We start from the raw sequence: 14878 nt of genomic DNA on the forward strand, positions 1-14878 counted from the left end.
AAGCTCAATACAACTTTGGCTGAGAGTGGAGAAGTATTCTTTCCACTAGATCTATAGCCGATAACCCACGGATTCCCGCTTTTGAAAGAGAAAACAATGGCTTACATGGCTCCTCCATACAAATGGCTTAAATACTTGCTGATCTGTATCACTGGCTTCACTTCCACATAGTAAACAATCTCTTCTCTGTGGCACTGGGCATCTTGATGTACATTAAATCCTCTCTCCAGATGGCACCCTCCATAATGTCTTTCTTCCTAACCCAAGACCTCTGCTAGGTAGCCCTCCTGACTTAGGGATTGTGGGGATGATTACTTCAAAACCCAAATAATTTAAAGCTAAAAGCAAAAAATCTCCATCTCCCGTACAATCTACTTGTAACGTTCCAGTCTTTTTGATAGTACGCTTATAATCATATATATTTATGCATTACATATGCAGTATCCTGTAACAAACCTCTTTTAAAACCAATTAACATTCTATTTATGTAAATATATGTAGATCTAGTTCATCCCTTTTACCAGCAGCACACTTAACTAGGGGCGCTTGGGTGGCTTAACTGGTTGAGCATCCAACTTTGGCTCAGGTCATGATCTCATGGTTCATGGGGTTGAGCCCTATGTTGGGCTCGCTGCTGTCAGCGTGATGCCCACTTCAGATCCTCTGTCCCACTCTGCCCCCACCCCTGCTTGCACTCTTGCAAAAATAACACATTTAAAAAAATGAACACTTAGTGAAAATCCTTATACATACAAGCTTGCATACTCATTTTTCCCAGCTTGATATATGACATTTAACACTGTCTTTTAAGTTTAAGGTGTATGGTGTGCTAGACTAATATGCATGTATGTTACGAAATGATTACAATAGTGAACACATCCACAACCTCAGTTAACAAAATGTGTGTGTGGTGAGAACTCTTAAGATTTATTCTCTTAGAAACTTTTCTTCTCTTTTTTTAAAGTAGTCTTCATGCTCAGTACAAAGCTCAGTGCAGGGCTTGAACTCATGACCCTGAGATGAAGACCTGAGCTGAGATCAAGAGTCAGATGCTTAAGCAACTAAGCCACCTAGGCATACCCGTCAACTTTTAAATATACAATATTGTTAACTATAGTCACCATGTCGTACATTACATCCCTAGAACTTACTCATCTTGTAACAAGATTGTACTCTTTGACTATCTTTATCCTCATTTATTTTCTTAGGTTAAATTTATAGAAATGGAATTGTGCTGCATTAAAGAATATCCATGTTTTAAATTGATGTGTTCTTATTTTTGAGAGAGAGACACGAGCACAAGGAGGGGAGGGGCAGAGCGAGAGAGACACAGAATCTGAAGCAGGCTCCAGGCTCTGAGCTGTCAGCACAGAATCCACTGTGGGGCTCGAACTCAGGAACTGGGAGATACCACCTGAGCGAAAGTTGGACACTTGACAACTGAGCCACCCAGGTGCCCTACTGATGTGCTCTTTTAAAGTGCAGATACCCACTTAAGGCAAATGTGGTATGTACTATATATATTTTTCCCTATTTTAACATTTTAATAGTATTTTCTTTCTTAATTTTTTTAAATTGAATTTTTAAAAATGTTTTATTTATTTCTGAGAGAGAGAGAGAGAGATAGTGTAAGCAGGGGAGGGTCAGAGAGAGAGGGGATACAGAATCTGAAGCAGGCTTCAGGCTCTGAGCTAACCGTCAGCACAGAGCCTGACGCGGGGCTCGAACTCACAAACCGTGTGATCATGACCTGAGCTGAAGTCAGACGCTTAACTGACTGAGCCACCCAGGCTCCCCAATAGTGTTTAGTGTTTTCTGCCATGCAAATAGTTTAAACAAATTTTGTCAACAGGTGTTTGTGGTAAAAAAAACAAACAAGAAAAAAACATTAACATGAAATCTACATTCTTAAATTCCTCTCTACAGTATTGTTAACTATATGCACATTGTAATACAGATCTCTAGAAGTTTTTTATCCTGCATGGAACTGAAATTCTGTACTCTTTGGACAACTCCTAATTTCCCTTTCCCCAGCCCTGTCAACATTCTACTTTCTGCTTCTAGGAATCTGACTACTTTGGGTACTTTATAAAAGTGATACCATGCTTGTGTGTGTGTGTGTCTCATTCTGTGACTGGCTTATTTCACTTAGCATGTCATTAAGGTTCATCTATGCTGGCATATGACAGGACCTTCTTTTGGTTAAGGCTGAATAGTATTCCACTGAAAGTATATACCATATTTTCTTTATCCATTCATCTGTTAAAGGGCAAGTTGTTTCTACCTCTTGGCTATTGTGAATAATTCAACAGACCGGAGAGTTCAAATCTCTCTTCAAGATCCTGATTTCAATTCTTCTGAATAAATACAAGGGGGATCTCTGCATCATATAGCAGTTCCAGTTTTAGTTTTTAATGAAACTTCCATAGTATTTTCCATAGGAGCTGTATCATTTTACATTCCCACTAACAGGGCACAAGAGTTCTCAATTCTCCACATCCTTGCCAAAAAAAATTTTTTTTTGGATAATGCCATCCTAAAAGGTGTGAGGTGATATTATGGTTTCAATTTGCACTGATGATTACTGATACTGAACATCTCTTCATATACCTGTTGGCCTTATGTGTATCTTCTTTTGAGAAATATGTTTAAATCCTTTGTCCATTGTTTAATTGGGTTATTTTTTTGCTATTGAGCTGTAAGAATTCCTTATATATTTAAGTATTAACCCCTTAATAATACATGGTTTGCAAATATTTTTCCCATTCCATAGGCTACCTTTTCACTCTGTTGTTTCCTTTGCTGTATAGCAGCTTTTAAATTTGATATAGTTCGTCTATTTTTGCTTTTGTTGCCTGTTTTTCATGTCAAATCCAAGAAAATATTGCCAAGACCAACATTATGAAGCTTCTCCTCTGATTTCTTCTAGGAATTTTATAGTTTCAGGTCCTAAGTATCAGTCTATAATCCACTTTGAGTAAATTTTTATGTATGGTATAAAGTAAGGATTCAATTTCATTCTCTTGCGTGTGGATATCCAATTTTCCTAGTAGCATTTGTTGAAGAGGTTATTAAATTTTTTTTCCATTTTCCTTTATAACAACATTGTATATTTTTTGAAAAGGCCTTCTCTACTACAAAATGATAAAACTAATCTTATATCTTCTTTAGCACTTTCTGATTTTATCATTTTACATGTAGACCTTTAAGTTCTCTTCCCTATCCTCCTGAGAAAAAGAAATTCAATTCTCCCATATTATTTCTTGTATATCCTAACTCTCTCCTTGCCTCAGCTATAAGAGACTTCTTTTTGACTACAAGTAACAAAATACAGAACCAAAAGTGGATTGAACAGTATAAGGAATTTATTATCCCATGTAACAAAAAGTCTAAAGGTAAAGCAGTTCCAGGATTGGTTAATTCAGAAGCACAATAAAGGTGCCTTCTATCGGTGCCCCTGCTATCCTCAGTGTGATGACTTTCATCTTCATGCTTGTCTTCTCTTGGTTATCAGATGGAAGACTGAGATGACAGATATACTAGATGAACACTGACCTAGCCCATTGAATAGACGTTGTCCAATGAATGTTGGTGTGGCTAAGCCAATTATCCACCCGTCTGCTCTTGGGAAATAGTAATTAGGGAATAAAAATGATGTTAGAACTTTCACCAATCCTTCCACTCATGGGGGAAAAAGTTGAAAGTCAAGACTGTAACAGGAGTAGGTATAAAATTCCTTCCTAAAATGTCTAATATTTTTGGCCCTGGAGTCACAGAATTCACACTTAAACTAATCTATATTTAATTACATTAATGGGGTTCTCAAGGACTGAATTCTATTAAAGTAAAATTAAGGACTAAATTCTATTAAAGTATAACGAACTTTTTGAGCAATTTTGGTGGTTAGATATGATATATATATATATATATCACACATAATACACAATGTATATAATAAAATTTTCACAGGCATAAAAATTCTTAATAGAAATAAATTATAATAAAATAAAAAATGTTTAATTTAGTGTACTGTTTGCTTTTCTTAAATAACTAAAATAAATTCATAAAGCAAAACCAAAACTTGGCCATCTTTACAGAAATGATTGATTGATTGATACATACTTTTTTTAATTAAAAAATTTTAATAATGTTTTATTTATATTTTTGAGGGAGAGAGTGAGTACGCACATGTGATCAAGTGGAGGAGGGGCAGATAGAGAGGGAAACACAGAAGCCGAAGCAGGCTTCAAGCTCCGAGCTGTCACGAACCACGAGATCATGGCCTGAGCCAAAGTCAGACACTTAACCAACTGAGCCACCCAGGCACCCTTGATGCATACTTTTCTTAATGCTAATTTATCAAACCCTGAGTTTTGCTTTTCTATCTGTGGTTAAATACATACCACTCTAAGCAAATATGAAGGTTTAAAATAAGGGTTCTACATCTTGGGGTTTAGTTATTTGAAATCAGATTTTCGTTCTGAATAGTTTCACTAAAATCTGTTATTGTAGAATGTGTTTTTATCTGTTTTAATGTGGTCTGGTTAAATTAATAAATGCAACCTAACTCCTGGTTAAGAGTGTATCTTTCATTACAGAAGTTAGCAAATAGCTTATATCAATACAAATATCCAACAATGTAATTAAATCACTGCTACTTGAAATACTTTATACATGAATAATTTATCTCTTTACACTTGTTGAAGCCTTGCCTTGCATTTCAGTATGTTTTATAGCTTCTGTATCATCACCTGAAATTTACCTAAAAAAAGAAAAATGAAAAATCATTCCTTGATTTTAGGTACAAAGAAAACAAGCCTAAACACCAATTTTTTATTCTATCAGAAAGTAGTTTTGGGGCGCCTGGGTGGCTCAGTCGGTTAAGCGTCCGACTTCGGCTCAGGTCATGATCTCACAGTTTGTGGGCTCGAGCCCCACGTTGGGATCTGTGCTGACAGCTAGCTCACAGCCTGGAGTCTGCTTCAGGTTCTGTGTGTCTCTCTCTCTCTGACCCTACCCTGCTCAGGCTGTCTCTCACTGTCTCTCTCTCTCTCACTCTCTCTCTCTCTCTCTGTGTCAGAAATAAAACATTAAAAAAAAAAAAAAAAGAGTAGTTTCAGTGAAGAAATCTGCTATCTCAAACAACTTTTCACAATACTCAGTAAGGTCAATTTAATATTTTTTAAAAAAATTTTTAATGTTTTATTTATTTTTGAGAGAAAGATCATGTCCTGAGCCGAAGTCGGATGCTCAACCGACTGAGCCACCCAGGCACTCCGGTCAATTTCATTTTTATGAGATGATTTTTTGTGAATAGGTAGGTGTCTTTGCTTCTCCTCTTTGTGATTCCTACCTTTTGGGTATTTCACTGCTAATTATCATTGTGAATAAAAAGGAAATACAGTAATGCTCAAGTTTATACTTGGTTGATAAGTCTGGTGAAAACATCTTTGAAAAGGAGTTTAGCAATAAAAGACTAGTTGGCTTTATATATAATAGATGTATTCTAAAAAACTTTTTTTATGTTATTTTTGAGAGAGAGAGCATGAGCAGAGGAGGAGCAGAGAGACAAGGACAGAGGACCCAGGCTGACAGCAGAGAGCCTAATGTAGGGCTTGAACTCATGAACCAGGAGATCATGACCTGAGCCAAAGTCGGATGCTTAACTGACTGAGCCACCCAGGTGCCCGTAGAAAACTGTTTTTAAAAAAGACATTTTCAATGCTATAGGGAAATCTGCTATCTGAAAAGAATAATGCAGAAATTTTTCCTTTAACAATCATCACTTAAGCTGTCTTATAAATTTTGGGCTACTTTAGCCTACTTTCTTAAATCATTACCATTATGAACTTAAAAATCTTTGAATATGAATATAGGGATGCTACATATTACTACATTAAATGTTAAAACTGATAAAAGTAAAACAAAAATGGTTTTAGCATTTTAAATTTCCTCTAAGTTAACAAAAACAAACAAAAAAACTAGACTTGAATAATAATCACTAAAAATAATCACATTTAAGAAATGTGAATTCAACTTACAGGCAGGCATTGAAGACACTTCAGCTGTTACAATACTTTTTATCCCCAAGTTCGATAAGCCACCTCTGATTAAGCCACATGTAAATGCCAAATACTGAAAGGAACAAAAATGTAAAGAATATTAAGGATTTTACTAAGAAAGCAATGCTATTGATAAATATGACATTTAGTCAAGACTTGCTATTAATAAGTCATTGCTGTTTTTAAAAAGGCTGTGGAAGAAATTTTTAAATTATTGAAAATTATGTAACTTGTTAAAACAAGTTCCCAACTTCTTGGCAACTAAACCATGGACACATGACTTGGGTGCTCCAGTCAGGGACTCTGAGTCTAGAATGAGTAAAAAAACAAGCTGGAAACAGATTACAATTAGTTCCAAAGGCAGCAAACGTGGCTTGTGTCTGTTAGTGCAAAGGACTCTAACTAGACCCTGTCTGAGGAGCGACTTGGGCTGTCTTCCTGGCGGCTCTAACCTTCTACAATTTGTGCCTGCCTTCTGAGCCTTCCCATCAATTCCATTAAGTTTTTTGCCCCCTATTGAATCAGAGTTGGCGTCTGCTTTCTACAACCAAGAATCTTGATTTGTTCAAGACTTACAGCCAACCTGCTATAACAAAGAATTATCCCATTCAGAATCTCAACAGTACTAACGTGGAAACTCTGTTATATGGAAACAAAAAAAGGAAATGGGGCTAAGGTATTGCACAGAAAGCCAGACAAGAACAGTAACTAAAAAATAAATTATCCAAGGATATTATACATATAAACTCAGGTGAGTAATTTTGCACAGCTAATCCCAGTTTTATAAGCTTGACTATCTTTTCTGATATATCCATGCTAAATTCAATAATCTAACATTAATCTACATTTCAATGGCATTTTATTATAGTGTTTACTTAGTCATCATAAGCCTACTCAGCTGTCGGTCAATACAAATTATTTTAGTAGGATGAACACCTGTCTCCTATTTCATAGACAAGCACTCAAACAAAGCACTTTATCTTTTTTTTAATGTTTTTTTTTTTTTTTCTAGGAGAGAGAGAAACAGCGTGAGCAGGGGAGGGTCAGAGAGAGAGGGAGTCACAGACTCTGAAACAGGCTCCAGGCTCTGAGCTGGCAGTCAGCACACAGCCCGATGCGGGGGTCGAACCCACGAACCACGAGATCATGACCTAAGCGAAAGTCGGACGCTTAACCAACTAAGTCACCCAGGCGCCCCTCAAACAAAGCACTTTAAAACCTATCTGAAATTCAAAACTCTGTTGTGGTTGGCAATGTATCTTCCCTATGAAAATCCCAATCTTCTATTCCATTAAATACCTTAGATGCATGTTCTAAATACTGTTTTCCTGCAGACATCTGAGTAAGCAGACGAAATTTGTTGTCCTGAAGTACATAGATGCCCTGTTTCAAAAACAGAAAAAACATCCAGAGTCCATGTATTCTGTAGTCCTTAAAAATTTTCTCTTCAAGACAATTTAAGAGGTCTTTTTAAGTTATTAACACTCTCCTTTCCACTGGTCAAATTTCTTTAAATGAAGGAGGTTTTGCAGTGTGTAGGCTTAAGAATTGTTGAGAACTTTGTAAAACTAATACTTATTGAAAGCTTTAAGATACTATAGATACAAAGATGTAAAAGATAGTTCCTACCCTTAAAGAACTCAAAGGAATCAGAAATCCATGTCCAGGTGGAATTAAGTTATATATTATTAGCTCATATCTAGAAGGTCAATTACCAGAGTCACTTCCTCTCATTAGCATTTCAATACTTACAAGGTAAGATTGATATTGTTATATGAAAAAATGAAAAGTACTAGCAACTACTAGATACATTATTTTCATTTTCTAATATTTAATCAAAATCCACTCTAAAATATTTCCTTGAATTTTATAAAATAAATCTATTTAAATGTATAATTTTCCACACAATCTATTACATTTTATTTAAGAAATTATTTTAAGAATAGAAAAATGACAGCAACAAATAATGCAAGAGTTACTTAAGAGTTCAATATGTCCTATAAATTAGACATCCGAAATTACTCTAAAGACAAATGTGATATATTTGTGGTTCTGCATATAATCATCATTAAGTAATAATAACTAAGGAACCAAATCCTAAAACCTTTATCATCCTGACATTCTGCTACTTTTTAAAAATGTCAGATCACTTATTTAATTGGGGGAAAGAAATATCGTTACTGATAATTATCTGTTTGTTCTTATTCACAGTATCCTATTAGAGAAAAAAAGTCATGATGTATTAATAACATGTAAGAGAAACATGTTTTATTTTAAGGTTTTTTTTTGTAATAAATAACTAAAATAGAACATTTATATTAAGTCAAAGGTTTTTAAAAAATAGTCCATAATTTGTCTAAATACCTGATGATTTGTCCTTAAATTGTCGATTTGTTTCTTGAATACTGTAGTCCAAAAATCTTTACAAATGAACTTCATGATATCTAATTCATCCTTGAACCTTGCAGTATCTTTTGTAAACCTAAAAACATCAACTAAAAGTAATCAGTATTTTTCCTCCAAAGAAAGCAGGAGGGTCACATTACTCACTAATTTTGAAATGCCAGAACAGCACTGAACATCTATTGACAGTCATAAAGCGATAAGCACCAAGCAAAGGACATCTCATTTCAATTTATATCCTGTTATGTAATTATGGTGCTAAGATTAGTCTAATAGTAAGCTTCAATTTTAAGTAAAATTAATTCTAGCACACAAAAAAAAAGCTGAGCATAATCATGGTATTGTTATATAAAACATAACCACAGTTCACCTATTCAAATAATGAGAAAGGAATAAGACCTTAAGACTTGCTCTATAAACTGGAAAATTAGTACATACATTAACATAAACTCTAAAGAATTTCCATCCTTTGGATTTAAACAGAAAGCCATTTAGGTTAAAGAACCTACTAGACCTTAAGTAGAAAATGCAACAAGATTTTATTATTTTAATAAGCTTTTTAAAAAATGTTTATTTTTGAGAGAGCAAGCAGGGGAGGGGCAGAGAGAGAGGGAGAGAGAATCTTAAGCAGGCTCCATGCTGTCAGTCCATCACCCAATGTGGGGCTTACACCCACAAACTGTGAGATCACAACCTGAGCCAAAATCAACAGTCAGACGTTCAACCAACTGAGTCACCTAGGCACCCCAAAAATGCAACAAGATTTACACAGTTGTTTCAGTACACCAAAGTTTTTAGGAAAAAAGTCTAAAATACAAATATATCTTTTCTTCAGATATTAAAAGTTTTATCTGAGTTAAAATGGCATCAGAACTAAAGAGAAATTTCAATCTGTGAGTTAAAGAACAGAGAATAAAATTTAGAAATTAAAATTAAAGTATTTCAAATTTTATGCAATCTTTTGAAATGGATCATCTTTGTTTATAACCTACCTGGAAGAAAATTTTCAAATCCATACTGCTCACCTTTCTATCAATCCTTGTCCCACTCGAAACCCCATGTTTTCCAGCTTAGTAATACAGCGTCCATTTTCCTATTTTAAAAAATAATTGTTTTGAATATTTTTAGAATGCCAGAATTTTAGCATTCAAAAACTGTTTTATGGTGTTGACTAAAAATATAAATGCATTTATACTGTTTTTGAAATATTTTAAGAAAAAGTGAATTAGAAGTTATATTTCAGTTTTCTTAGTACTAATCATTTCATAAGGCAGTAAGGTAAACAGGGAACTGTTACTACTTTTCAGAAATGCCAAAGCCTCTGCCTACTTACTCTCTCTACAGTTTTCTTTTTCCATTTTCAACTAGTCTTCTCTCCTCAGTTATAAAAATGAAGTCAAAGTATCACCTTTCTATCAGTCGTTCCCTTTGGGTGGTCATTAAATTCTACTGTTCTGGCTTCAAAATGTCTCTTAGAGCCACCCAAGCTTTCCAGTTCTCAGTGTGTCTTAGTTGATGATCCTACCACCTTACGCCAGAAATCATGAAATTGCTTTGGTTTTTTCTTTGACAATCTCATCTAGTCTTCAGACTTTAAATACTACCCTATGCTGAAGACTCTCAAAATCCTCTGGATCAGCTACAAAGCTCTATAGAATCCAGATTTCTCTACCCCTCAGGTCTCAACCTTCTACTCTTTTTCACTCACATGGGCTCTAGCTACATTGTTCTTACTGTCCTTGAATATGCCAGGCATGCTCCAATCTCAGGGCTCCTGCATAGGAACTCTTCTTCCAGATATCCACATGACCAATTCCCTTGCTTCAAGTCTTCACTCACATGTCATCATCTCAGTAAGGCCCATTTCCCCCTCTTTTTTTTCAGGTGTACAATATAATCACCCATCCTCCCACCCACCCACATCATTGAGGCTCATTTTTACTATCTTCTTTAAAACTACATTATTCCCCTTCAGAAATTCTCTATTCTGATGATTCTCAAAGCATGCCCCAAGACCAGCAACATTAGCATCACATAGGAACTTACAAAAGCTGTAAATTCTGAAACCTAATTTATTGAATCAGAAACTGTAGGTGTTGGGTCAGTAATCTATGTTTTAAAAAGCCCTCTAAAAGTGGGGTGCCTGGCTGGCTCAGTGGGTAAAGCATGTGTCTCTTGATCTCAGGGTTGTGAGTTTCAGCCCCACGTAGGTGATTCTGATGTCCTATCCCTTTTCCCTGCTTAATTTATCTCCAAAGAACTTCTTTCACCTTTTAACATACTATATATTTTACTAATTTCACAATGTCCATTTCCCTCCATCCCCACCCTCAAGAATACAGCTCCAAGACAGGCAAGGATATTTGTATAATCTGGAGCTTGTTTCCACTGAGAAGTACACCATAGGCCTCATTATTTGTTAAAGTTTATTCTAAGGAATGATGTACTCTACTAATGAGATTGTGACAACTAAATCTGTACTTTTATATTACAGACTTAATGAGATACAGCCATCTAGAGGTCCCACAGCTCCATCAAATAAGGCATATTCAAAATGATATTATTTTAATGTCCTCTGCGCTGCCTCTAAAATTTCCTAACTTCATTAACAGAACCACTATTCACCTAGTTACCCCAACCAGAAAACTGCCATTTACTTTACCTATTTATTCTCAACCCTTCACATGAATTGCAGTCCTGTGGAGCCTATCATCTGCATGCTTTCAAAATCCATCTTCTCTCTCTATCCTTACGACCTTAAGTTAGCCCTTCACTTTTTCCTCCTGGTTTCCAGTTAGTGCTTTCCCAATTATCTCCTTGTCTCTAGTTTTTCCTTCCTTTGATTTATGTCCTATATTTCTGGTACAGACTTTCTAAAAAACAAATCATGTTATTTCTCTACTGAACTGTTTAGCACTCTCTCCTCTGTCTTCAAAATAAAGTTCAAACTCCTTAGCATGGCATTATGTGCCTTTCCTTAAATGATCCTGTCTAGTTAACTAGAGTTACTAACAGTCACATATCCACAAACATCTCTCCTTCTTCCACTCTGAAATTTCTGCAGCAACTCCAGAGTTCTAAGCGTTCTACTGCCCCCATGCCTTAGCACATGCTGTTCCACAGACTCTATATCCTTTGAGTTCAGCTCAAATATCACATCCTCCTAAAAGTCTGCCTTGACACTCCTTTGGGCCCTGTGCTGTCATAACATTCTGCACAAAACTACTGTCACAAACATTCGTTTTTGTTATTCTCCAACTCATTTCAAAACATGCTCACGTGAAAACAAACAAACAAGCATGCTGAGGTAGAATAAGTAACCTGTAAGTTTTGTGGAACAATCTGATGTTTTGTAGAATCACCCAGGAATATGTTGATTAGCAGGAACTATGTTTATGCAGACATGCTCAAATACTTTGATCACATAAGCTTTTGAATTATGCCCTACTAAATACCTTTGATATTGCTACTTGTTCATTCACTTTGGCATCTGTGAATGCGTACTAGAGTACCAAATTTTTAAAGAAAATTAAACTTGAGAATATTTTATCTATTAACCTTTTAAAAAATCTATTCTCCATAAATTGGTATATCTCCAATTACTCAGTTTTAAAAAACTTAATTCCTCTCCAAGTATAGTTTGAAAATCATTGATTTGGAGGGTAAAAACACTGGTTCTTTCCTTTATTTCACTTCAAAATTCATCTATTTTGTTTATTTAAGCAATCTCTACACCCAATGTGGGGCTCGAACTCGCAACCCAGATGTCAAGAGCCACATGCTCCACCAACTGAGCCAGTCAGGCACCCCCCTTTATTTCACTTCAAAACTTAATGAGGTTTTGAACTTCTGAACTCTGAAAAGGTATATAAAAACTACTGCTTAATATCAGGATTATGTGTCTTTCTTCTGCATATGAAAAATCTGAAATACACTCAAAACAAGAGACAGTAACACAATGAACCCGCATATGCCTAGATTCCAACATGGACTCTAATCATCACAGCCACCTAAATTTTTTTTTTTTTTTTTAAACCAGGCTCCATGCCCAAGTTTGAACTCAAGAGCTTGAGATTAGGAATTGCACGCTCTACAGACTGAGCCAGCCAGGCACCTCTGCCACCTAACTTTTTAAAATCCTTTTGGCTTATATGCACTTCCAATTCCCCATTATAAATAAAATACAATAAGAAAAGAAAGGTATTATTAGTTTATTTATTTTTAAAGTGTTTGTATAGTTATTTACTTATTTATTTGGCTTCACAACCAGCACAGATCCACAGAGCTTGAACTCAACAACCCAACATTTTATCATTTATTATTATTATTTTGAGAGACAGCACGAGCAGAGGAGAGGGGCAGAGGGAGAGAGAGAATCCCAAGCAGGCTCCATGCTGAGCTCTCACTCCTATACTTAACTGAGTCCTTGAGATTCTACCTCCTATTTTACAAACCATTCTCTCAGCTTCAGTCTTAATTCAGATCTTCATCATCTCCTGCCTGGACTCCTGAATTAACAACTCTTCTTACTACAAAGATCTCTCTCTAACCTAAACACTGGATTATCTTTCTAAAATGCAAATGGACAATGTCATTGCCCTCTTTAAAAATTCTCCACTGAGAAGATCAAATTTTTTAATTATACAGGACTCTTTCCAATTTCAGCTGTTTAAACACTTTTCACTCTTCAATCGTTCAGTCTAGTCACAGTGAAATATTTATGCATATTTAAGTACACCACACTCTTTAATACACCTGTGCCTTTCTTTGGCCACTTTCCACCCCTCTTTATCAACAGCATTATACAAAGGGCTTCTGACTTGAGCATGACTTTGGAATATCTCTTTCTTAATATTAATTACAACTCCATGATTCTATTCCTAATTACTACCCAATACATTAATTATTCATTGAATCCCTATTCCCCCAATGACTGTGATCTTATTTAGCACTGTGTCAGGCTCACAATACACACTTGATAAACATTTTTAAATGATTCAATGAGTGAATGAGGATTCCCACATATTAGAGGTAACCTCCAGGAGAATGGAGTCATTGTTTCGTTCATTACTATACTCTAAGCACACAAAACCACCTCTGACACATAAGGGCACTAAATAACAATTTTTTGAATTAAATTTGTTTCCTAATTACAGTAATGCCTGCAAACTTTGCTTCAGTCCTGAATTTCATTAGCCTTCTGTCTTCGAGAAGCGTGATGCAATACTGAGGACTATGGAGATGGGGTAGGGGGAGATTCTCAAGTATGTCCTGTGGTAGTACTGGAAGTGACAGAATTAAGTAGGGGGTGCCAAAAACAGTGTTGCAATTAACCCTGCCATAAATCATGTTAGCGACAACGCTAAAAGTAAGACATTCTGTGACCTGCAGGAATCAGATCTGACAGTGGGCCAAAGAAAAGTGTCAAGCAGGAGGTGCAAAAGAGAAGAGAATTAAAGTCTGACGACAGCTGACAGGTTCTAGTTTTAGGATACTTGGAGGTGGACCAGTTTGTTTACACTTCGGGAGGTTTGGGGTGGCGATAGTACAGGGGTTGAAGAACTGAGAGGAAACCAAAAGTATCACCGCGAAAGGACCTCAAGGGCTTGTGGCAGCACTCACCACCTCCCCCTGCTCCGCGGACTTGTACACTCCAGACACCATCTCGTTATGTAGAAGCAAAAACAACGCCTCGTCCGCCATTTCCTGCTTATTCTTCCAGACCCAGGATTTCGGCTCCCGCTTCGGCCCGGCTCAAGAGTTCCGGCTAGCGCCCGAGCGATACGGACTGTGGCGCCGCAGCTCCTTCAGTCCACAGCCCGTCCCTGGTTGCTAGGAGACCAGGAATTCGCTCCGCTTCCCCAAGGCTGGTACAAGAGTGAGCCCGGCACCGGAACCGGGGCGAGCCCCCCACCAGGGCCAAGAAGCCCTCAGGCCCAACGACGGAATCTGACAGCAGCCGGAACCAAACGGAGTCAGCCGAGACCCTATCCGGCCCCTGGGCGGGGGGCGAAAATCAACTTCCGGTCCCCTCTACCCCGGCATTCCGCCAGCTCTATGATCACAAGTTCCTTCTCCGGGCTGAACTGCTCACGTGAAGATTGGATAAAGGTTCCTCCTCCAGATGATATCAGAGGCGGGAGGGGTGGGGACCGCATAAAATAAGACGAAAGGACCTCCCGCTGCCATCTGTGTGTTAACTAACTAGCTGTGTGTTAGAACTGACAAGAATTAGCTTCATCAAAAGCTTTTATCTCTGCTACATGTTTCACAATAGGGAGAAAAGTTGTAAAGAAAGTGAATAAATCATTTTTTCAGGCTATAAAGTTTAGATATATTGAGAAATTATCCCAAACCATTGTGGATTAAGCCTGGGTATGCAAAAAGATTTAGAGTCATTATGACCACAAGGA

The 14878-nt window shown here is 36.7% G+C and overlaps 1 protein-coding gene across 1 annotated transcript; it reads right to left on the reverse strand.

The window, feature by feature from the left end:
• Positions 1-3347: 3347 nt before the first annotated feature.
• TRAPPC6B (trafficking protein particle complex 6B) lies at positions 3348-14501 on the reverse strand. Its single transcript, XM_039249559.1, has 7 exons — positions 14088-14501; positions 9491-9558; positions 8427-8544; positions 7362-7445; positions 6042-6135; positions 4713-4762; positions 3348-3618 (listed from the first exon to the last, which is right to left on the reverse strand). Exons 1-6 carry the CDS (start codon positions 14166-14168, stop codon positions 4731-4733), a joined length of 477 nt encoding a protein of 158 aa, XP_039105490.1. The 5' UTR covers positions 14169-14501; the 3' UTR covers positions 3348-3618; positions 4713-4730.
• Between the last annotated feature and the right edge of the window lie 377 nt (positions 14502-14878).

The sequence above is a fragment of the Hyaena hyaena genome, unplaced genomic scaffold, assembly GCF_003009895.1.
Source record: "Hyaena hyaena isolate Hyena2069 unplaced genomic scaffold, ASM300989v1 scaffold_342, whole genome shotgun sequence".
In the NCBI taxonomy this organism is placed as follows: domain Eukaryota; kingdom Metazoa; phylum Chordata; class Mammalia; order Carnivora; family Hyaenidae; genus Hyaena; species Hyaena hyaena.